Source organism: Astyanax mexicanus, chromosome 25, assembly GCF_023375975.1.
Source record: "Astyanax mexicanus isolate ESR-SI-001 chromosome 25, AstMex3_surface, whole genome shotgun sequence".
Classification (NCBI taxonomy): Eukaryota; Metazoa; Chordata; class Actinopteri; order Characiformes; family Acestrorhamphidae; genus Astyanax; species Astyanax mexicanus.
In genome coordinates this window covers 24,828,363-24,854,863 of record NC_064432.1, presented here as the reverse complement: position 1 = coordinate 24,854,863, position 26,501 = coordinate 24,828,363, and the positions used below count along the sequence as shown (strand labels likewise).

Sequence of the window (26,501 nt, the reverse complement as noted above, 5' to 3'; positions counted from 1 at the left end):
AAGTGCTCTCTTATTTTTTTACAGAGCTGTATACCTAAATTGCCACTGTATTATGATGTAATTTTTCCAGTGTTTTTTTTATAATGATAGCATGTCATCACGATGACCCTGTACGTGTCTCTTTTCTCCTGTAACAGAGGGTCTAATAGGTGCGCAGTGGTGTGATATTAACCACCTCACAAATCCTTTCTGATATCTCCCTTAATGCCCAAATAGCGCCAATCAGGAGCGGGCAGATACATCTAACAGCAATAAAAAAATATCCTATTGATTTTCTCACAGCATCTTCACCAGACCAGGCCTAACCACACCGGACTCACTGTGATTTCCCTCCCTCTCTCTCTCTCTCTCTCTCTCTCTCTCTCTCTCTCTCTCTCTCTCTCTCTCTCTCTTTCTCTCTCTCTCTCTCTCTTTCTCTCTCTCTCTCTCTCTCTCTCTCTCTCTCTCTCTCTCTCTTTCTCTCTCTCTCTCTGCAGAACTTCTTCCAGATCATCAGTAATCTGCTGGAGGAGGAGAACCGAGAGAAATGGGAAGATGCCCAGCAGGTGAGCACCATGCCTCAGATCAGTCTCACACATCTGGAATATGTGACGCATTATCACCACAACCGATACACCATGTACCATCTACTTTTCCATAACCAGAATATACAGTATATAGAGTATGGTATATGAGTACACGGTGTATCTGTGTGTTTCCGTGTTGATCAGTTATTAAAAAGTTAAAATAATCAAATGTATCAATCAGTCCTGAGTTAGACTCTATTGTATTACTCTAATAGTGTTTAAACAGGCTTCCTTATTACTATTTTTGAATGTAATGGGGTTGAATGGTGGTTACGGAGTTGACTAATTGTAACCTTTTCAGCAAAATGACTCTTCTATTATTAGTATGTTCATTGAAGCAGTTAGTTGTTACTATTTTTGAATGTAGTAGAGTTGAATGGTTGTTACGGAGTTGAAAAAAAATTTTAATATTTTAATTTATTCCTGAGCCAGACTCTTCTATTGCAATTTCTAGTGTGTTTTTATAGGGTTTCTTATTGCTATTTTTGAATGTAGTGGGATAGTGTGTTTGTTACGGAAGTGACTATTGTTACTATTTTTGAATGTAATGGGACTGTGTGGTTCTTACAGAGTTGAATGTTTGTCACTTGTTACTATTTTTGTAAAAAAAAAAAAAATAAAGTAATGGGATTAAGTGGTTGTTACAGAGCTGAATGATTGTTACTTGTTACTATTTTTGAATGTAATGAGATTGTGTGGTTGTTACAGAGTTGACTGTTGCTTGTTACTATTTCTGAATGTAACAGCACTGAATGGCTGTTACGGAGTGGAATGATTGTTACTTGTTACTATTTTTTTAACAATTTTTGAATGTAATGGGATTAAGTGGTTGTTATGGAGCTGAATGAGTGTTACTTGTTACTATTTTTGAATGTAATGAGATTGGGTGGTTGTTACAGAGTTGGCTGTTGCTTGTTACTATTTTTGAATGTAACAGGACTGAATGGCTGTTACGGAGTGGAATGATTGTTACTTGTTATTATTTTTGTAACTATTTTTTTTAATGTAGTGGCATTGAGTGGTTGTTACGGAGTTGAATGATTGTTACTTGTTGCTATTCACACGGATAATTGGCTGTTTTGAAGATGAATACGTTACTTTTCTTTTATTGTAAGTTTGTACTATTGAATACGGAGAGGTTGAATAGCTGTAACAGAGTTGACTAATTGTTATTTGTTATTATTTTTGAATGTAATAGGATTGAGTAATTATTACGGACCTGAATGATTGTTAGTTGTTATTATTTTTGAATGTAATCGGATTGTGTGGTTGTTACGGAGTTGAATCATTGTTACTTGTTGCCATTAACATGAATGAATGGCTGTTTAGGAGCTGAATAACTTACTTTTCTTTTATTGTAAGTGTGTTTGGAGGCTATTTAGAGGTGGTTGAGTTACAGAAAATGACTTTAACTAGGTTTAGTGATTCTAAATATAATTTTATTTTTTTTTTTTGCTGAGTTCTGAATGTTACGCTCAGGATTCAGAGTAGCACGATGTCGTGGGACAGATTTAACTCAGGTTTTATGCTTTGACCCCTGCAGTAAAGCAGCTCTATCGATCCTCTGCTTTAACAACACATGCGATTTCCATCAGGCCGCGAGCCGCCAGCGCATCCATGCAGTTTAAAATGCGACCCGCCGCTCCCGACATGCTTCATTATAGTCAGATCACAGAAGGACATGCGTCCCTGTGCACGCCGGTGTTTGTGTGTGCACTGCAGTGACTGGTGCAGGCAGAAAGCGGAAAGCAGCTCCAGGCGAATCGATGGCCATCAGTGGCAGGCGGCGCGGCAGCTGCGGGTAATAGCCGGGTCAGTGCGAGGCAGCCCGTCCGGCCCGGCACCGCTCGGCTGATAGGCTGGGATTATTCAGCCAGTGGCTGCAGTGTCCTCCAGATCCACTGGGTGGCAGCAGCAGTGGCAGCAGCACATGTCCAGTCCAGACACAGCTCTGTGCCACTGATGACGGCATGTCTCTCCATCTCTCCATCTCTCTATCTATCTCTATTTATTTCTCTCTTTATATCCCTATCCATCCATCTGTCCATCTTTATATCTGTTTTTCTTTGTATTTCTATTTGTCTCTTTATGTCTCTATTTCTCTCTATTTCTATATCTATATTTATTTCTATGTCTCTCTATCTGTTTCTATTTCTCTCTTTATATCCCTATCCATCCATCCAACCATCCTCTTTATATATCTTTTTCTCTCGTCTCTCTATTTCTCTCTTTATTTCTCTCTTTATTTTTCTATTTCTCTCGTTATTTCTCTACTTCTCTCTTTTTTTCTCTATTTCTCTCGTCTCTCTATTTCTCTCTTTATTTCTCTATTTCTCTGTTTATTTCTCTCTTTATTTCTCTCGTCTCTCTATTTCTTTCTTTATCTCTCTATTCTCTCCTTATATCTCTATTTCTCTCTTTATATCCGTATTTCTCTATTTACATCTTAATTTCTCTCTTTGTCTCTATTGCTCTCTATTTCTATTTCTCTCTTACTGTCTCTATTTCCTCTTTATATCTCTGTCTTTCTTTTTATATCTCTATTTTTCTCTTTATATCTATTTCTTTCTTTATCGCTCAATTTCTCTGGGTTTCTATATGTCTACTTCTCTCTTTATATCTCTATTTCTCCTTTTATATCTCTATTTCTCTCTCTTTATATCTATTTCTATTTCTCTCTTTATATCTCTATCTATCTCTATTTATCTCTCTGAACTTTTCTGCATCTCTATTTCTCTCTTACTGTCTCTAATTATCTCTCTAATTCTCTTTATATCTCTATTTCTCTCTGTACGGATCAATCTCTCTATTTCTATATTTCTCTTTATATATCTAGCTCTCTTTATATCTCAATTTCTCTCTTTCTCTCTCTAACTTCAGTATCTCTCTCTCTCTCTCTCTTGTTCTGAGGGGATTTTGGAGACTTTTTGGAGTTTAAGGGTGATTGTCTGGTTCTGCTCTCTCTGTGTATCTGAACTGTTAATGCCTCTCACGCATTACTTACTGCAGACAGCCGTCATGTTCGCTGCCAGTCAGACATAAGCAGCTTTACTGGAACAAACCATCTCTCCAGTACATCACAGAGCCTCAGCCTCTAATAGAGCTCTGTGACTTTCTGCTGGGGAATTCTCGATCAAATTAACCACGTTCTGCAGATTCTGTAATCGCTTATCGCTTATTTATTGACTATTTTATCATTTTAACCCTTATTTTTATTATAGTTAACAGCTGAACTTGAATTTCTTCAAGTGTTTGAGAGCATCAGTTAAAGTAAAGTAGTGAAGAGGTAGAGTTACAGGTATACAGTGAATAGTGAATTTTTGAGTAATGTTCTAATCCAGATTATGAGAAGCAAGAACTATGATGAAACTGGCACTCATCAGGACTGCCCCTGGAAAGGAAAACCAGGAGTTGTCGCTGTTGCATGTTGCAAAAGTTAAAGCATAACTAAACCCCCTGATTTTAGCCAAATCCTAGTTTATGAGGAGCACTGGGTGATGTATGGGTTTAGGGGTGGGGTATAAGGGAGAGCTGATTGGGCTGAGCAGTGCGGCTCTGATAGTGGTGGTAACATGACGCAGATGATTGTTTTCTAGCTGAAGAATCTCCAGTTTAATTCTTGTGTAAAATAAAGGCTGGGTTTTGAGTACTGGGTCAGTACAGTTCAGCTCAGGTTTAAACTCCACACTGTCCCAAATAAACAACCAGGGCCAATCAATTCCCGTCTCTGACCCCGTCCTCTGTCCCGCTAATCGCTAAAGGACATCTCGGGCCGCCGCCGCTTCTGCCAGCCAGTTATTGCCTTTAACAGATGGAACGGCCGATGCTAGGGAATCTGAAATCGTCTATATGTATTTTTATATATATTTATATATATATATATATATATATATATATATATATATATATATATATATACTTTCCTCTGTGACGATTTCCCCGCCTATCTCCAGCCCTGTTTAAATTGGTGCGGGACTAGCCAGAGGGTTGGCATCCCTTTCTCTTCTGCGTAATTGAGTCGGTGCCAGCGCTGTGGGCGCAGTCGGGCTCAGACTGTTGACTCACACGCCGAGCCGAGTCTCAAACCGCACTCGGCACTCGGTCGCGTGGGTACCAGGTTTAATTTGGTACACGATTAATTAACTGCAATTAGTTCAGACCCGGCAATGTGATTGGCTTAGAGACTTCTGTTCTAGGCCCGTGTGCCAGTACTGCACGATAACCGCACTCTGACCGAAGGAAGTATCAAGTTTTAATCTGCTACACATACTGTATCCAACTAAAGTGGAACTTATAGGAAAGTTTTTATTTGCTACGTTTAATTAAGTGCAATTATTTCCGAGCTCAGCTCCCTAGTTCTACCAACACCATGCTTTACTGTTAGAGAGGGACAGCTGTCTTGGATAAAAAAGACAGACAGACAGACAGACAGATAGATTGATAAACACACACACACAGATAGATAGATAGATAGATAGATAGATAGATAGATAGATAGATAGATAGATAGATAGATAGATAGATAGATAGATAGATAGATAGATAGATAGATAGATGGATGGATGGATGGATAGATAGATAGATAGATAGATAGATAGATAGATAGATAGATAGATAGATAGATAGATAGATAGATAGATAGATAGACTTGCATAAATAGACAGACAGGCAGATAGATACATAAAGACAGTCAGACAGAAAGACAAAAAGACACAAAGAAAGGCAGATATATAGATAAACACATAGATAGATAGATAGATAGATAGATAGATAGATAGATAGATAGATAGATAGATAGATAGATAGATAGATAGATAGATAGATAGATAGATAGATAGACAGAAATCCATTAACTCTTGCATAAATAGAGAGACAGGCAGATAGATAGATATATACTGACAGAGTCAGACAAGAAGACAGACAGACACACAGAAAGGCAGATAGATATATACACAGACAGACAGACAGACAGGCAGATATATGTATAAATATATATATATATATATATATATATATATAGGCACACAGACAGACAAACAAACATATATATAGATATATAGACAGACAGACAACTTGACAGACAGACACAGATAGATAGATAGATAGATAGATAGATAGATAGATAGATAGATAGATAGATAGATAGATAGATAGATAGATAGATAGATAGACAGATAGATATATAGACAGACAGACAGATATATAGATAGATAGACAGTCAGATAGATATATATATAGACAGATAGACAGATAAATATATAGACATACAGACAGATAGATATATAAAGGATCCAGTTTGGTGGTTGGGGCTATGTCCTCTCTGACTCAGTGTGTTGCCGGTGTGTGTTGCCGGTGTGTGTTGCTGGTGTGTGAGACAGGTCTGGACTGGACCGGGTTCTGCAGCAGTGTTATTAGATGTTGGAGCCGGTGGGGGTCGGGCTCCTCGCTGTGGGTGTTAATTATCAGACGTCACTCAGAGCAGTTTATCTGAGTTCTTCTCCTCCTCAGAGCTACAGAGTTCACCCAGCTGCAGCACCGTGCACCAGGACAACGGTGAACAATAGTGATTAACTAACGGCAGGTACTTCAAAGTACCGTGGCTCCTCTTGCTTAGATTAGACAGTTTAACGCATCTCTGCTGGATTTTCTCAGTCAGCTTTACTATGAGGTAGAGTCACCTGGAATTCAGGCTTTCAGTTAACAGCTGTGCTGAACTCATCAAGAGTTAATTACTTGAATTTCTTGTCTCTTAATAAAGTGTTTGAGAGCATCAGTTGTAAAGTTGTGAAGAGGTAGAGATGAGAGTTAAAACAATATAATGATTGAAGTGGCACTAATCAGGACCACCCCAGGGAAGGATAGAAGAGCGAGAGTCACCACTGTTGTACAGGAGAAGTTCATCAGAGTTACCAGATTCAGAAACCAGTACTTTTATTTTACTACATGATTCCTTATGTGTTCCTTCATTGTCTGGATCGCTTCACTAATTTTGGTGACAATTGGCTTTTAATAGAAGATACATTTTGTTGTAAATTATTTTCATACAGTTATTTTATCTACTGATTTCTGGTTTTCTACAGCAGTTTTTGTCTTTTAAATACAACATTTAAAAAGTCAAATAGTATGAATTGAGTTAGTAAAGTTATATATAAAAGTAAAAAGTAATGCATTTAAAAATGATGAGTTTCATTGATTTTACCAAATTGAAAACCCCGGGAATAAAATAATCAAGAGGAAGATGGGTGATCACAAGCCAGCAAACCAAACTGTACTGCTTGAATTCATCCAGAAAGCAGTGTGTAAGACTGGTGGAGGAGAACATGATGCCAAGATGCATGAAAAAAACTGTGCTTTAAAACCAGGGTTATTCCACCAAATATTGATTTCTGAAATATTGAACTATTAAATTCTATTTTTTCTGCAAATAAATGCTCTAAATGACACAATATTTTTATTGGGAATTTATTTGTTTCAGAGCTGTGTTATATAAAATACAGTAACTCAAAGTTACATGCTATATATATATTTTTCTGCATCTTTGGATCTTTTATGAAGCATCCATCCATAAAAAAAATGAGTTAGTTAAAATCGCTACACAAATAAATTTGACTAGATTGAACTGAAATCTGCATATTTAAATGAACCGAACACGTCTCTTGCGGCTCTGCCATGATTAGCTAACGTCTGGAGCTGAAATCTTGGACTGGGCTGAGTGTGATGAAGGTGAATGGAGGTGGATGGAGGTGGGTGGAGGTGGATGGTGCCATCCCTCCCTGCCAGGCTTCACTCTATTATCTCCAGCGGGATCTTGGCGAGGTTTCAGGGCGACGGCGGTCGCAGATAGTGGGACCCAATCACCTGAAGCTGGATGATTGGATTAGCCGGGCCGGCCGGTATTGACTGAGGAGAGGACAGGTGCAGTGACAGGCCTTTGGCTGCAGTGGAGAGGGATTTGTGTGGGGTGGGGTGGTTGCTGGGGGGTTGAGGGCTGGTTGACCCGGTCCGGAATGGCTCTGCCGCATTTGCTCTGACGCTGATGGCCGGTCCCGGAGGATGGCAGCGGTGCCCGGCGCAATCACTCTCTTCAATATGGACCTGTCCACCTGAAGGTCTGAAGAGCCGCTGGGAGAGTTGAAGCGAACGCTGGCTTCTGATTGGCTGCCAGACTCCCTGAAAAGTCGTGACAGTGTTTCGTAACTACAGAGAGTTGTTTGATGTGCACTTTGATGTCTAGTGCTAAAAGTACAAGCCAAATAATTAAATAATAAAAAATAATATTTCAGCTGCAAGTCAGCTGTATATCCCTCATCACTACACTGTAAGCCTGGGTAAGTTGAATTTACTTTAAAAATTTGAGGAAACCGGTTGCCTTAAAAAAGTTAAGTAATGGGTAATGGGTAATTCCAATGTCGAATTGCTGAGTAGCATCACAGCGCTAACGCTCGGAGGAAAGCGCAGCGACTCGGTTCTGATACACCAGCTCACAGACGCAGGCTTGTGCTGATCTACACCACCTAGGAGTGATGAGGGGAAAGAATAGCATCTACTAGAGAGAGCAAGGTCAACTGTGCTCTCTCAGGACTCCGGCAGCTGATGCCTGAAGCAAGCTGCATGACCGGGATTCAAACCAGCAATCTCTCTACAGGACAATGCTCGCCCAATTGGCCAGCAGCATCACCAGTCCTATCTCTGATTAAATGCTATTGCTCTATGCCACTTGGCTGCAGGGCTTGCTAGTTGTGAAAATATTTCGTAACTCTGGAGAGTTTGAAGTGCAACAATGTATATGGGATGTAGGCAGGATATGATACAATATATGTATAAGTTTAAAGTGTATACTACTAGATATGTAAATTAGTATGCAAATTAGACATCCCACACTGCAAAAGCTCATTTTAGGGAGGTACTGTAGCACCAAGCTAAACTCTGATTCAAAGCGACCTCAACTGCACCCATATACTGTCGTTATATTTACTGTATATTTATTTACATACTGTATAGTGGTTTATCCTTATATATTATATATTTTATATGCTGTCTTGTATGTTTTTCAACTTTTGGCATACTTTTTTGTGTTTTGTTTTAATGTTACACAAGACAATAACTGATGCACTACGAAAGAAAGGGGTTGAGTGCAAATGCTGCCCACTCCAAAACAGACCAATATGAATGGTAATACCAGCCACATTGCTCATTAATTAAAGGTTTTAGCATGTGGAATGACCAATCAGGATGCTTTCTGTCTCATAAACATGCACTGTCTTGTTTTATTGATCCTCCAAAAAAGTGCACAAGTAATTTCCGGGATACTAAATACTATATATGATTTGCAGACGTCAGTATCAATATACTGTATATGAGAATCACGGTAGCCACAGGAGAGGTGGGATGTCTGGTGAATTGATCATAAATGCTACCTTAGTCAAGGTTCTACTGCTTGGGAATGGCCATACCTGTATACGATTTGAGGTGTTATCTAGTGAGTAATGTTGAATTGATTATATGACTATCCTCGTTCTCTCTGATTTCAGATCTACCCGGGTTCGGTGGAGCTGATGCAGGTTATTGAGGAGTTTATTCACATTGTTGGTCTGGGGATGAAGGATTTTCACAACGCCTACCTGATGACTGGCAACCTGGGTAAGCCTCTTTAATTTAACAGATTCTTTGAAGTGAGGGTTCAGACAGAAGTGAAATATGACGCTTGTTTGTTGTGTTTTCTTTTATTTTTTACTCTAAATACAGAAAATTAACCTGGACCTGGAAGTTTAGGCTTCATACACAAACTTCCGATCCAGTTGTCAAATATTCTTCTTTTTAATCAAACTAAACTGCTGATAAGACACAGTTTAATCTGATATATTTGCCAGATTGTCTCTGCTGCTCCATGCTGTTCACATGCACAGTCTGTGCTGCGTTCACTGCTCGCAGTCGCACTGCACGTCCTATTGAAAACATTGTTTAAAAACGATATATTTTCACTATAAAAACTTGCGTCTTAAGAAGAACACTGTAGGTATACTGTAAGTATTTTTTTGCGTATTGATGCACATATTGTGCTACTGGAAAAAAATACGCTATAGTGTACTTTAAGCTGTATTTAATGCCATTATAAATTAAGCATATTGTTTAAAAACACATTTTATGGACGTACAGAGAAAGTACTGTATATTTTATATTTAGTATTCTTTAATTCTCTAATTTGAACATACTTTTTTTTTATTCTCTTAAGTATTCTTCCTTTTCACAAGAAATTTACACAACAGTAAGCTTAATCAATAAAACAGTAATAAATAACAGTTTAAAACTGTGCAGAAATGTTTCATTAAATGAGGGGGTTCCAAATCTTTCGCACAAGACACTTCTAGAGCTAATCTACAGCGTAATTCAGCAGGATTTGATTGTGAAAAGCTGAATTAATTTGGGTAATAAAGAAGTATTACACAGGCTGGTTTAACCCCGCGCCGGTGCTGATCCCGTAGCTACAGGGAAAGTCAATTCTGTTTACCGTCCGTAATGGAAGATAAATGGCGCATGGAGCGAGAGGCGGAGCCAAACAGCAGCCGCTCGATAATGTTAATTAAAATCAAGCTTTTTCCACTTACTCGGCTAAATTCTTATGACAACACTGTGGGCTGGTTTCAGAGAAACCGGGCCGGTGCCGGGTTTGGGGCAGCGAGGTTAGCTGGACCTCAGGAGCTCAGACTGCAGCGAGGAGATAAATTCACTGATTATCTAGCGGATAAATCCATCTGCTCTGTTTTCTGTACCAGCGGTCCAAATACTATAGCCAACCATGGTGAAGAAAAATATACATAATTGTACTTATGCTGTATGCTGTACATATACTTTACTGTATATCAGTAATACTTTTATGTATATCACTTTACTGCAAAATGTTATAATTGCACTACTGAACTTTTTGCACTTTTGTACTTACTTGTAAATAATATCCATAACACACTACAGTTTTCATGTATATATTTCCATCCTGGGTGTAAATTTAGTTGGTTTATTTCTTTCTTTATTGTATTTTTTCTACTTTTATCTTTATGCGATATACTTGGCAGAAGAGCAAAGAAAGAATTCCATTGTATGAGGAAACTTTTCTTTTCATTAACTCTTCATAAACTCTTTTTTTTAAATACTGACATCATTACGTACTTACCTAAAATATATTAAAAGTACATTAATAATATGCTTTCATCAAATGTTTAAAAAAGTACACTTTGATCATACTTTTTAAAAAATTACAATATAGTGCATTTACTATCAAGTACACTTTTAGTTTAATGAAATTCAATATACTTCTAAAATATTTCCAAAAAAATATAAAATATACTTTTTTTATACATTTGTTTTTAGCAAAGTGTGTTAAAAACAACTGTCACAGTAGTTCACTTAACGCACAATGTATCATATAACTTTTTAGGAAGTAAATTAAATTACTACATTGTTAAAATGTTTCAAAAATATATAAAAATATATATATATACATTTAACATATATAACAGTTAAAATGTATTTCAATGCTCTGTGATTATAATTAGGAAAATATCAATTTAAGTAAATTATAGGATACAGTGTTAAATAACACTGTGCTATAGGCCCTCATGCTCCGCCTCTAAACCCATACATCACCCAGAATTTTTAGCATTTTTCAAATTTGATCTGAGGGTGGAGTCAGCTAAAATCAGGGTGTTGAGTTACCCTTTTTAATCTACAGTGCAGAAACATTTTAAAATAATTAAAAAACAGTGAATTTAAGGTGGTTCAACCCTTTAATGGTAGTGGTATCTAACGGTATATAAATACAGTGGTAGAAAATTAATTAATGCAATTAAAGAGCATATTTATGTCGTTTTCTTGCATTTATCGATACGTTGGCCTGTTCTGCCGTCAGTCTGGCTCTCAGGGTTGTGTCTGCTGTAAAGACGCAGATTAGTTTGACATCCAGTGTCGGGTCAGGCTTTATTACCTCTCTGAACAGAACCGAACAGAGCGGTTTCTTAGAACTGGGCTGTGTGGGATGCTGGTTTTGAGAAGAGGCTAATACTGTAGCTAATGGCTTTGAGGGGTTTTATTCTATTTTCTGCTCTGAATGTAAATAATGGAGTGAGGTGCTTTCGGCCGTGGCGGAAAATAACAAAGTAAAATATGAGTAAAGAAATATTTCAAAATATGATTGCAGCGCTAGTTCTGGAGGACCGTCTTCACAATGTTCTGAGTGCACTTGACTTCTGCTAATTAGCGAGCCATTCCTGAGTTCGAAGTATAGCACAGTAAAGCAGGAAAACACTAAAATGTGCTGTACTTTGTGTGCTCGGTTGGGTACCGCTGGTCTAAGACATTGTAAAATATCGCAGAAATCAATCAAAACCATTAGAGCACCAATATTGTTCATAGCCAGAACGACTGTTCTCTGGATCTGGATTGTCCTGAAGAAGAAAGTCGTCACTGGTGTACTCAGTAGCATGGTAAAACAGGAAAGCACTCAAATATACTGTACTTTGTGTGCTGGGTTGGGTACCACTTAGTTTAAAAGCATACATGTTTAGTTATTTTAAGAACTATGATTATTTCAGTGATTTAAAGGATTATACAGTGGCTTGCAAAAGTATTCGTACCCCTTGAACTTTTCCACATTTTGGCACATTACAACCAAGTAGTGTCTAGTAGTGAGCAATCTTTCACCAGGAGGTTCACTACCAAAACGTAACCTCTGAGAGACTGTTGAGTAGGGAAACAAACAACATTTCTCCCAAATTCCTTATAAAAATATCGTCATTTAGAGCATTTATTTGCAGAAAATAAGAAATGGCTGAAATAAGAAAAAGATGCAGAGCTTTCAGACCTCAAATAATGCAAAGAAAACAAAAATCAGAAATCAATATTTGGTCAATATTCTCCTCCACCAGTCTTACACACTGCTTTTGGATAACTTTATGCTGCTTTACTCCTGGTGCAGAAATTCAAGCAGTTCAGTTTGGTGGTTTGATGGTTTGTGATCATCCATCTTCCTCTTGATTATATTCCAGAGGTTTTTAATTTGGTAAAATCAAAGAAACTCATCATTTTTAATCATTTTAAATAATTTTTTTTCTAGAGCTGTTTTTATAGTGGGATTAAATGTCTATATAAGCATTAGTTTCATAGTGAAAACAATTGAAAAGACATATTATTTCCAGGCATTACTGAGGAAAAATAACAGTACTATAGGTAGACCGTCGCACAGAGACATAAACTACCATACTGTAAATCATAATCCTGCATTATTGTACTAAAGAAAATTATAGAGAAAAACCCATTTTCCTCCTGTGAACCTGTAGCTGAAGTGTATATTACATTACTACATTTATTCGTTTCCACTACACCAGTAATCTGTAGGCAGAAACCATTAATTTACAAGGAAAATGGAAATTAATTCATGTATATACGTATAAATATATACTTTTTTCTTCAGTAAGCCATGGATAACGATAAGTCATTGATTGCGCAATAGGGCAGGATGTAAAAGAGTGCAATTTCTTTGCCAAATTGCTGCCCGGGAGAAGAGTTATGAGCGGTGCAGGAGCACTGAAGCGTTATGGGTAATTTTATTTTTTTCTCCGGCTTCGTCCCAAATGGATTGTGTGGGATCGTTACGGCGAGCGGCGGCCGCCTCTCTGCAGCTTTTAACAGTCTATAACCCTCTTATATCACCTTCTGCATGTTCGTACACCTCATATACTGTAGCTTTCAGAAACTGGGATAGCATTAGCACCACTAAGCAACACCACAGCAACCACCTGTTATATCATATCAACCAATAATCAGCTAATTCTGTCTAAACTTAATTCCCTTTTTTAAACAAGAGACAAAATCAAGGTAATTTGACCCAATATCAATATCCATCACTAAGCAACACCATAGCAACCATTTAAAGACCTTCGGACCACACCACAGTAATCACCTAGCAACACCCCAGCAACCACCTAGTTAAAGTAAAGTTACCCAAAAATGTTTATACACCTGCTCTTCAGCTATTAAACAATCCTAATACCGCCTCTGTAACCTGGGATAGGATTACTACCACTAAGCAACACCACAGCAACCACCTGTTATATCATATCAACCAATAATCAAACAGTTCTGTCTTAAAACTAAATTAACATTTTAAACAAGAGACGACTTGAGTCACTGCAAGGTAATATACATTTATTTTGCACCAAAATCAAGGTAATTTGTCTCAATATCAATATCTAAAACTAAGCAACATAATAGCAAACATTTGCCGACCACCTCACAACACCATAGCAGCCATCCGGGACACCCAAGGTGGTTGCTGTTGGTTACTGTTTTTTTTACAGTATTTGCCTGTTATGGATGTTATGGTGGTATCCTAGGTGGTTTCCAGGGTGTTGCCAAGTGATTTCTGTGGTATTGCTAAATGGATTCTATAGGTGGCTATTGCTTTTGCTTAGTGGTTGCGTGGATATCACTATAGTATCCCAGGTGGTTGCTGTGTTGTCTCAGGTGGTTGCTAGGGTGTTGCCAAGAGTGTGCTGGTGGTGGTGCTACAGTAAGTGGATGCTATATGTGTGCTGTGGTGTTGCAAGGTGGTTGCTGTTGGTTGCGGTGGCATCTTAGGTGGTTTCCAGGGTGTTGTCAAGTGATTGTTGTGGTATTGCTAAATGGATGCTATATGTGTGCTATAGGTGGCTCTTATTGCTTAGTGGTTGCTTGGATATCAATATAGTATCCCAGGTGGTTGCTGTGTTGTCTCAGGTGGTTGCTAGGGTGTTGCCAAGAGTGTGCTTTGGTGGTGCTACAGTAAGTGGATGCTATATGTGTGTTGTTTTATTGCAAGGTGGTTGCTGTTGGTTGCGGTGGTATCTTAGATGGTTTCCAGGGTGTTGTCAAGTGCTTGTTGTGGTGTTGCTAAGTGGACGCTATATGTGTGCTATAGTGTTGCAAGGTGGCTTGTATTGCTTATAGGTTGCTTGGATATTACTATGGTATCCCAGGTGGTTGCTAGGGTATTGTTAATTTCCAAGTGCAATCTATTCATTCCTATTGAGAAAAATACACTTGCAAAAGTAAAAACAGTCCAGGAACACAGCGCAGTTAGAACACAGTCATATAAAATTGAATTAAATGAATAATGACCTATAACACATGTCCCCTTCCAGCGTATTTAAAAAAATTCAAAGCAGTCTTATTGATTTAGTATAGATCTGAGCTCCATCAACATTCTCATCATTCCCCCCCCCATGCTAAATAACCTTCCCTCACAGTTAGCATCTGCTCCCTTTGATTAAAAGGACAAAACCGATGGCGCCGCTCGAGCCAAGTGGAAATCATCTGGCTCTGTAAGATATTGCTGCATCATGTCGGCCCTGATTTATGACGGCCCTTTGATACAGCAATAAAGAGCTTCTGTCACCGGCCCACTCGCACCCTTCCTCCCAGCTCTACTCAAATAACTTTCATTGCTTAAGCTGCATTTCTGCTGCGATTTCTTCCAAAAGACGGTAAAACTTTCTCTCAGCCTCAAAAAACACTGTCCAAAAAACACTGTCACAGTGCACTTTCTGTAACAATGCCATTTATTCTAATTTTCTATATCCAAATTATAGATTACTTTTACTTTTTTGTTCATTGCAACAAAATACTGAAATGAATATAAATGATCCAAATCGATTAGTCCAAGGCAGACTACATGATTAATGCACTTTAAATAACTTAAACTTTAATTTAAACCCACAGGTAAATGGATTATAATGCTGTACTACACCAATTACTCTCCACAGACAAAAGATAAAATCTGAAATCAATGGCACTAAAAAAGACAAGCTACATGTAGGACTGTCAAAATAATTCCATTATCAAGGTACCGTACAATAAATGTGCACAACATCCATAATATGTGATAATGGTGACAATAGTGATAAGGTCTGTTAAAAATAAGAGACCACTTAAAGATAATAATATATGAAAAACTCTATATATAATCAAGAGGAAGATAGATAACCAGGATTGCACCAGGAGTGCATTAAAGCATAAAGTTATCCAAAAGCAGTGTGTAAGACTGGTGGTGGAGGAGAACATGATGCCAAGATTCATGAAAAAAAAAAACTATGATAAAAACCAGGGTTATTTCACCAAATATTGATTATTTCTGAACTCTTAAAACTTTATGAATATGAACTTTTTTTCTTTGCATTATTTGAGGTCTGAAAGCTCTGCATCTTTTTTGTTATTTCAGGCATTTCTTTTAGCCATTTTCTGCAAATAAATGCTCTAAATGACAATATTTTTATTTGGAATTTGGGAGAAATGTTGTCTGTAATGGTCTCTTAATTATTAATGGAGCTGTATAAAGTGAAAGAAGCAAGTTTTACATAAAACTTTAGAGTTAAAACCAGTTTGTGAGTTTTTTTAGTGCTTGGTACTTGGCAGTCTTATCACATTCGCATTTGAGAAAACACTGAAAACACTAAAAACACTGAAACACCGTCTGGTTAGTGACGTCCCCGTGGGTCTGCTGGAATGTCAGAGCTGCTTGTAAGAGAGAACTGACCGTGTTAAAGGAAAACAAGACAAAAAACAAGCCCCCGTGATCTGGGGTTACTAAACCGCATATGTGACGTGGTCATGCAGGGCCATGTTCTGCCACTGCTACACTGAAAACTGGAAAATACAACATATCAGACTTTAAAACACTGAAAAACATATGCTGGCTTAAGCAGAAATGGTCAGAAAAGATGTTTTTATATATTTCTGAAAGCCATACAGATGGGTAAAACTTACAGTCATTTTTATGTTTGGTAATAACTGATATTCACTACCTAGGGTGTCGAATCTCATTTAAAATGTCTAAATTCCCTTTTCCTAGTCCACTACATACGTAAGTACTGGGCTGATTAGATTGATTTGATTAAATATGCATAGTTTTTTTGCTTATAAAATTAATAAATAAACCATGACATGCTTACCTACTCAAAAAGCACAAAGATGTTGAATCAACGTTTATTTCCCTATTGCTAAACAATTATAAACGTTAATTTCTGAGCTCGGAATTGATTTACTTTGATTTATTTCGAGTTTCATCACAACGCTTCAATTTGAGAAAACATGATATAGTTTGAAACAAGTATAAAACAATTTAAGCAGTGAAATTTAGAAGCTTATCAGGGAATTTGTGTAACCCTGAAATTAGCTTGGGGAGCTAGCACCAGTCTAGCAATAAAACCTGCTTAGACTAGTTAAAAAAATTGGTCAAATGTGTGCAGTTTTCACGTTATAAAACTAAGAAAACAAACCAGAATATGCTTAGCACCTGAAATTAGCATTTTTGTTTTAGCACTGGAGCTATGAGGCTAAGACAGCAACTAAGGAACAGGTGCCAGTTATTAACAGGGAATGTAGCATCTATGCTATTAATTAGCATCCAACTCTGTACTATCTACTAGACAGTAGATAGTACATAAATATGGCTACGAACATTGTTTTAGCTAACTTTGGCTGATTGTAATATATAACTGTGTGTAAAATTGTCATTTTGAAACTACCCCATGTGGTTTGAGGCAATTATACAACAATTTAGCAAACTAGCATTTTAGCTTAGCACTGGAGCTACGAGGCTAATGGAGCAACTAAGGAACTGTTGCTAATTATTAGCATAGCTGCTACATTCGCTAGATGACCGCATATTTAGCCTTGTACTGGAGCTACGAGGCTAATTAGCAATTAAGCAACAGGTGCTAATGATTAGCGTAGCTGCTACATTCAGAGTAGCAGCATACTAGCATTACGTTAGCACTGTAGATAGTACAAAATATGGCAGATAACAGGTGCTTATTATTAGCTGCTAAATTGCTAGTCTGACAGTTCTACTGCTATTTTGATAATTGGGTCAAAATTCAGGCTGCAAACCATATTTTTATCTAATATTAGTGCATTTTCATGTATAATAACGTGTAAAATGGTCAATTTAAGATTACTTGGTATGCTTTAAGGCAAATATACAGCAATAGTATCTGAAATTAGCATCTGAAGTTAAGAGGCTAATTTAGCATAGCTGCTACATTCACTAGCTGATATTGCCAACAAAATGGACAAAATTCAGGCTGGTAACAATATTTGTGCACTTTTATATATATATATTAGTGCGTCAAATGGTCAATTTAAGATAACTTAATGTGGTTTAAGGCAATTGTAATTATTTAGCATCTAAAATGTATATTTTTAGGTTAGCACTAGAGCTACAAGGCTAATGTAGCAAGTAACAAATGCTAATGATTAGCATAGCTGCTTCATTCAGAATACAATGATATGGTCAGAATTGAGGCTGAAAACCATATTTTTATTTAATATGTGTGCATTTTTTATATATATTAGTATGTAAAATTGTAAATTTTAGATTATTTAATGTGGTTTGAGGCAATTATACAACAATTTAGTATCTGAAAGTAGTAAATTTAATGTAGCAACTAAGCAACAGGTGCTAAATTGCTAGTCTGACAGTGCTATTTTGATAATTGGGTTTAAATTCAGGCTGAAAACCATATTTATATCTGATAATCGTGCATATTACATATAATTATGTGTAAAATGGTCAATTTAAATTACTTAGTATGCTTTAAGGCAATTATACAGCAATTTTTATCTGAAATTAGCATCTTTAGTTTAGCACTGATGCTACAAGGCTAATGTAGCAAGTAAAGGAACAGTCATTATTAGTAACATTATTTAAATTGTATAAAATGGTAAATTTGAGATGACTTAATGTGGTTTGAGGCAATTATACAACAGTTTATTTGTCACTAATTTAATTTAGATGTTTATCAGTGTGTTGGTATAAACTACAAACAACATTTCTCCCAAATTCCAAATAAAAATATTGTCATTTAGAGCATTTATTTGCAGAAAATGAGAAATATTCATATTTATAAAGTTTTAAAAGTTCAGAAATCAATATTTGGTGAAATAACCCTGTTTTTTAATATATAAAAAAAACACAAAACATTTTTTATGCATCTTGGCATCATGTTCTCCTCCACCAGTCTTACACACTCAGCTTGGTTTGATGGTTTGTGATTATCCAGCTTCCTCTGGATTATAATCCAGAGGTTTTCAATTTTGTAAAATTAAAGAAACTCATAATTTTTAAGTGGTCTCCTATTTTTTTTTCCAGAGCTGTATATATACAGGGCTGAATCAAAAAAAGATAGTCAAGAGTTCAGCTTAAGGTTAAAAAAAAGTAAAACATCTGATGGCCAAAAATAGAGCAAACCACCAGAGTGAAAAGCTGAGAAATAAACAAACACTTAAACGCTTAAACAGACCGGTATTTTAACAGCTGACTGGAATTAAAACTCAGGTGAGGTTGATCTACTAATCAGGTGCTGATTGGCTGGCTGAGGCACATGAGTGAGAAGTGCATTCTGGGAGTTTGGAAGGCGTGACAGTGGGGAATCTGCCCATTTATTGTCATTTTCAGGCCTGTGTTCTGGTTTGGTGGTCTGATCCAGTGTCTGCACTGGTTAGTCACAGTCAGGAGCAGCTGCTGCTAATGCCTCCAGGGCTGATTCCCCGAGGAGTTTAACCCACCACAGATATGCATTCAGAGAGTGGCCTTCTCCTAAATGCATGGAAATCATTTAGACAGACCTGTTTTTTGCAATGTCCAACCAGGTAACAGCTTACAGTATCTATCTGACATGTTTTGCTGGATGTATGAATGTAAAAATACTCTTTATTCTGCTGAGATATGTGTATTGTTATTGCTTTGGTGTCTAGACTGAACTTTATAGACAACAATGCTTGTATTACACTGTGTAAATACTGTGAACAACTTCAACAATTCAACAAAATGCACATTTTATAAATGCATTTTGACCCACTGTCAATGGAATCTGGGGCTTTTTGACTCACTATTAAGGTAATTGTGCATTTTGACCAACTATTAGGGCAGTTGTGAGCATTTTGTGGCCTCTTAATTCAATAACAAAGGGATCTAGGGCATCTTGATTCACTATCAGTGTAATCTAGGGCCTTTTCATCCATTATATATTTAATTGTGCACCATGTAACACTATATTATAGTAATTGTAGACATTTTGCCCCAATATTAAGGTTATTTCTTGCATTTTACTCCATTATCAAGATAATCTAGGACATATTGATCCAGTGTCCTGGTTATCTTAGGCCTCTTGATTCACTGTCGTGGGAATTTAGGGCATTTTACTCAAATGTCACGATAATTTGGGTCTTTCCCCCTTAATGTTCTGAAAATCTGGAATATTTTGAACCAATATTAAAGTGATTTGCGCAACTTGACTCGCTATCAAACTAATATTAAGCCCTGTGACCCATTTATTAAGATAATTTGGACATTTGGCCCAAACATTAAGGTAATTTCATACATTGTACTTCATTATCTAGACAATTTGGGAAATATTGATCCAATGTCATGGTAATCTATGTCATTCTACCCTAATATCAAGATAATTGGGGTCTTTTTTTATTGTGACAATCTGGGGTATTGAACCAATATTAAGGTGACTGTGCATCTTGACTCACTATCAAAATAATATAAGGGACTGTAACGACTCACTATTAAGATAATTGTGGACATCAAAAATGTTGAAGATATTGCTGCATCATGTCGGCCCTGATTTATGACGGCCCTTTGATACAGCAATAAAGAGCTTCTGTCACCGGCCCACTCGCACCCTTCCTCCCAGCTCTACTCAAATAACTTTCATTGCTTAAGCTGCATTTCTGCTGCGATTTCTTCCAAAAGACGGTAAAACTTTCTCTCAGCCTCAAAAAACACTGTCCAAAAAACACTGTCACAGTGCACTTTCTGTAACAATGCCATTTATTCTAATTTTCTATATCCAAATTATAGATTACTTTTACTTTTTTGTTCATTGCAACAAAATACTGAAATGAATATAAATGATCCAAATCGATTAGTCCAAGGCAGACTACATGATTAATGCACTTTAAATAACTTAAACTTTAATTTAAACCCACAGGTAAATGGATTATAATGCTGTACTACACCAATTACTCTCCACAGACAAAAGATAAAATCTGAAATCAATGGCACTAAAAAAGACAAGCTACATGTAGGACTGTCAAAATAATTCCATTATCAAGGTACCGTACAATAAATGTGCACAACATCCATAATATGTGATAATGGTGACAATAGTGATAAGGTCTGTTAAAAATAAGAGACCACTTAAAGATAATAATATATGAAAAACTCTATATATAATCAAGAGGAAGATAGATAACCAGGATTGCACCAGGAGTGCATTAAAGCATAAAGTTATCCAAAAGCAGTGTGTAAGACTGGTGGTGGAGGAGAACATGATGCCAAGATTCATGAAAAAAAAAAACTATGATAAAAACCAGGGTTATTTCACCAAATATTGATTATTTCTGAACTCTTAAAACTTTATGAATATGAACTTTTTTTCTTTGCATTATTTGAGGTCTGAAAGCTCTGCATCTTTTTTGTTATTTCAGGCATTTCTTTTAGCCATTTTCTGCAAATAAATGCTCTAAATGACAATATTTTTATTTGGAATTTGGGAGAAATGTTGTCTGTAATGGTCTCTTAATTATTAATGGAGCTGTATAAAGTGAAAGAAGCAAGTTTTACATAAAACTTTAGAGTTAAAACCAGTTTGTGAGTTTTTTTAGTGCTTGGTACTTGGCAGTCTTATCACATTCGCATTTGAGAAAACACTGAAAACACTAAAAACACTGAAACACCGTCTGGTTAGTGACGTCCCCGTGGGTCTGCTGGAATGTCAGAGCTGCTTGTAAGAGAGAACTGACCGTGTTAAAGGAAAACAAGACAAAAAACAAGCCCCCGTGATCTGGGGTTACTAAACCGCATATGTGACGTGGTCATGCAGGGCCATGTTCTGCCACTGCTACACTGAAAACTGGAAAATACAACATATCAGACTTTAAAACACTGAAAAACATATGCTGGCTTAAGCAGAAATGGTCAGAAAAGATGTTTTTATATATTTCTGAAAGCCATACAGATGGGTAAAACTTACAGTCATTTTTATGTTTGGTAATAACTGATATTCACTACCTAGGGTGTCGAATCTCATTTAAAATGTCTAAATTCCCTTTTCCTAGTCCACTACATACGTAAGTACTGGGCTGATTAGATTGATTTGATTAAATATGCATAGTTTTTTTGCTTATAAAATTAATAAATAAACCATGACATGCTTACCTACTCAAAAAGCACAAAGATGTTGAATCAACGTTTATTTCCCTATTGCTAAACAATTATAAACGTTAATTTCTGAGCTCGGAATTGATTTACTTTGATTTATTTCGAGTTTCATCACAACGCTTCAATTTGAGAAAACATGATATAGTTTGAAACAAGTATAAAACAATTTAAGCAGTGAAATTTAGAAGCTTATCAGGGAATTTGTGTAACCCTGAAATTAGCTTGGGGAGCTAGCACCAGTCTAGCAATAAAACCTGCTTAGACTAGTTAAAAAAATTGGTCAAATGTGTGCAGTTTTCACGTTATAAAACTAAGAAAACAAACCAGAATATGCTTAGCACCTGAAATTAGCATTTTTGTTTTAGCACTGGAGCTATGAGGCTAAGACAGCAACTAAGGAACAGGTGCCAGTTATTAACAGGGAATGTAGCATCTATGCTATTAATTAGCATCCAACTCTGTACTATCTACTAGACAGTAGATAGTACATAAATATGGCTACGAACATTGTTTTAGCTAACTTTGGCTGATTGTAATATATAACTGTGTGTAAAATTGTCATTTTGAAACTACCCCATGTGGTTTGAGGCAATTATACAACAATTTAGCAAACTAGCATTTTAGCTTAGCACTGGAGCTACGAGGCTAATGGAGCAACTAAGGAACTGTTGCTAATTATTAGCATAGCTGCTACATTCGCTAGATGACCGCATATTTAGCCTTGTACTGGAGCTACGAGGCTAATTAGCAATTAAGCAACAGGTGCTAATGATTAGCGTAGCTGCTACATTCAGAGTAGCAGCATACTAGCATTACGTTAGCACTGTAGATAGTACAAAATATGGCAGATAACAGGTGCTTATTATTAGCTGCTAAATTGCTAGTCTGACAGTTCTACTGCTATTTTGATAATTGGGTCAAAATTCAGGCTGCAAACCATATTTTTATCTAATATTAGTGCATTTTCATGTATAATAACGTGTAAAATGGTCAATTTAAGATTACTTGGTATGCTTTAAGGCAAATATACAGCAATAGTATCTGAAATTAGCATCTGAAGTTAAGAGGCTAATTTAGCATAGCTGCTACATTCACTAGCTGATATTGCCAACAAAATGGACAAAATTCAGGCTGGTAACAATATTTGTGCACTTTTATATATATATATTAGTGCGTCAAATGGTCAATTTAAGATAACTTAATGTGGTTTAAGGCAATTGTAATTATTTAGCATCTAAAATGTATATTTTTAGGTTAGCACTAGAGCTACAAGGCTAATGTAGCAAGTAACAAATGCTAATGATTAGCATAGCTGCTTCATTCAGAATACAATGATATGGTCAGAATTGAGGCTGAAAACCATATTTTTATTTAATATGTGTGCATTTTTTATATATATTAGTATGTAAAATTGTAAATTTTAGATTATTTAATGTGGTTTGAGGCAATTATACAACAATTTAGTATCTGAAAGTAGTAAATTTAATGTAGCAACTAAGCAACAGGTGCTAAATTGCTAGTCTGACAGTGCTATTTTGATAATTGGGTTTAAATTCAGGCTGAAAACCATATTTATATCTGATAATCGTGCATATTACATATAATTATGTGTAAAATGGTCAATTTAAATTACTTAGTATGCTTTAAGGCAATTATACAGCAATTTTTATCTGAAATTAGCATCTTTAGTTTAGCACTGATGCTACAAGGCTAATGTAGCAAGTAAAGGAACAGTCATTATTAGTAACATTATTTAAATTGTATAAAATGGTAAATTTGAGATGACTTAATGTGGTTTGAGGCAATTATACAACAGTTTATTTGTCACTAATTTAATTTAGATGTTTATCAGTGTGTTGGTATAAACTACAAACAACATTTCTCCCAAATTCCAAATAAAAATATTGTCATTTAGAGCATTTATTTGCAGAAAATGAGAAATATTCATATTTATAAAGTTTTAAAAGTTCAGAAATCAATATTTGGTGAAATAACCCTGTTTTTTAATATATAAAAAAAACACAAAACATTTTTTATGCATCTTGGCATCATGTTCTCCTCCACCAGTCTTACACACTCAGCTTGGTTTGATGGTTTGTGATTATCCAGCTTCCTCTGGATTATAATCCAGAGGTTTTCAATTTTGTAAAATTAAAGAAACTCATAATTTTTAAGTGGTCTCCTATTTTTTTTTCCAGAGCTGTATATATACAGGGCTGAATCAAAAAAAGATAGTCAAGAGTTCAGCTTAAGGTTAAAAAAAAGTAAAACATCTGATGGCCAAAAATAGAGCAAACCACCAGAGTGAAAAGCTGAGAAATAAACAAACACTTAAACGCTTAAACAGACCGGTATTTTAACAGCTGACTGGAATTAAAACTCAGGTGAGGTTGATCTACTAATCAGGTGCTGATTGGCTGGCTGAGGCACATGAGTGAGAAGTGCATTCTGGGAGTTTGGAAGGCGTGACAGTGGGGAATCTGCCCATTTATTGTCATTTTCAGGCCTGTGTTCTGGTTTGGTGGTCTGATCCAGTGTCTGCACTGGTTAGTCACAGTCAGGAGCAGCTGCTGCTAATGCCTCCAGGGCTGATTCCCCGAGGAGTTTAACCCACCACAGATATGCATTCAGAGAGTGGCCTTCTCCTAAATGCATGGAAATCATTTAGACAGACCTGTTTTTTGCAATGTCCAACCAGGTAACAGCTTACAGTATCTATCTGACATGTTTTGCTGGATGTATGAATGTAAAAATACTCTTTATTCTGCTGAGATATGTGTATTGTTATTGCTTTGGTGTCTAGACTGAACTTTATAGACAACAATGCTTGTATTACACTGTGTAAATACTGTGAACAACTTCAACAATTCAACAAAATGCACATTTTATAAATGCATTTTGACCCACTGTCAATGGAATCTGGGGCTTTTTGACTCACTATTAAGGTAATTGTGCATTTTGACCAACTATTAGGGCAGTTGTGAGCATTTTGTGGCCTCTTAATTCAATAACAAAGGGATCTAGGGCATCTTGATTCACTATCAGTGTAATCTAGGGCCTTTTCATCCATTATATATTTAATTGTGCACCATGTAACACTATATTATAGTAATTGTAGACATTTTGCCCCAATATTAAGGTTATTTCTTGCATTTTACTCCATTATCAAGATAATCTAGGACATATTGATCCAGTGTCCTGGTTATCTTAGGCCTCTTGATTCACTGTCGTGGGAATTTAGGGCATTTTACTCAAATGTCACGATAATTTGGGTCTTTCCCCCTTAATGTTCTGAAAATCTGGAATATTTTGAACCAATATTAAAGTGATTTGCGCAACTTGACTCGCTATCAAACTAATATTAAGCCCTGTGACCCATTTATTAAGATAATTTGGACATTTGGCCCAAACATTAAGGTAATTTCATACATTGTACTTCATTATCTAGACAATTTGGGAAATATTGATCCAATGTCATGGTAATCTATGTCATTCTACCCTAATATCAAGATAATTGGGGTCTTTTTTTATTGTGACAATCTGGGGTATTGAACCAATATTAAGGTGACTGTGCATCTTGACTCACTATCAAAATAATATAAGGGACTGTAACGACTCACTATTAAGATAATTGTGGACATCAAAAATGTCGGGACATATTGATCCAATGGCATGGTAATCTTAGGCCTCTTGATTCACTGTCATGGGAATATAGGGCATTTTACTCTAATATCAAGATAACTGGGTTGTTTTTACCTTAATGTTGTGCAAATCTGGGTCATTTTGAACCACTATTAAGATATTTTGAACATTTTGTGGAAATATTTTGGCCCCAATATTAAGGTAGCGTCAATACAATAATTTATGTATTTTTCTATTGATATTGTGACAATCCTGGATATTTTAAACTTTGACTCAGTATTAAGATAATTTGGACATTTGGCCTAAATATTAAGGTATTATTTTTTTTTTTGCTTTTTACTTCCATTATCAAGAATATCTGGGACATATTGATCCAATGTCATGGCAATCTTAGGCCTCTTGATTCACTTTCATGTGAATATAAGGCATTGTACCCTAATATAAAGATAATTGAGGTATTTTTCCATTAATATTGAGCCAATGTTTAGGTGATTGTACACCTTGACTCACTATCAAAATAATATTGGGCATTGTGAACCACTATTAAGATATTGTGGACATTTGGTCCCAATATAAGTGTAGTTTCTGCCTCACAATCAATGTAATATATAGTTTTATGCATCTTGATCCAGTATCAAAATAATCTTGGATGTCTTGATTCATTTTCAGGGTAAAACACGGCATTTTTACCCACTACAAAGGTAAATGCTCTAGATTTCCATGATTAGCAGATTAAGATGCCTCAGAATGTATGTATTTATAGTTGGGTAAAAGACATTACATTAATATTGAGGGGGAAAAAAATTCTTAACAGTGGTTCAAAATGCAAAAGTGTATCAAGATGCCTAATATTGGGGCAAAATGTCCATATATAGGTCCTGATAGTGGGTCAAGGTGCAAAATGTTGCTAGCTGGTTGGTACTGTGTTGGTAGGTGGTTGGTATGGTATCTTAAATGATTGCTATGATGTTGCAAGTTGGTTTTCCCAGGTGCTAGGGTGTTGCTAGGGGTTTAACAAGGTCTTGCTATGGTGT

General features: G+C 36.3%; 1 protein-coding gene across 4 annotated transcripts in view; it reads left to right on the top strand.

Annotated features, from left to right (window-relative positions):
- Positions 1 to 26,501, top strand: part of adgrb3 (adhesion G protein-coupled receptor B3) — a 321,788-nt gene that overhangs the window by 183,564 nt on the left and 111,723 nt on the right. For all 4 annotated transcript variants that reach the window (XM_022682079.2, XM_049472155.1, XM_022682078.2 and 1 more), the window contains 2 exons: positions 477 to 545; positions 9,098 to 9,206. In XM_022682079.2, the coding sequence (XP_022537800.2) occupies positions 477 to 545; positions 9,098 to 9,206 (178 nt within the window). The remainder of the gene's footprint in view (positions 1 to 476; positions 546 to 9,097; positions 9,207 to 26,501) is intronic.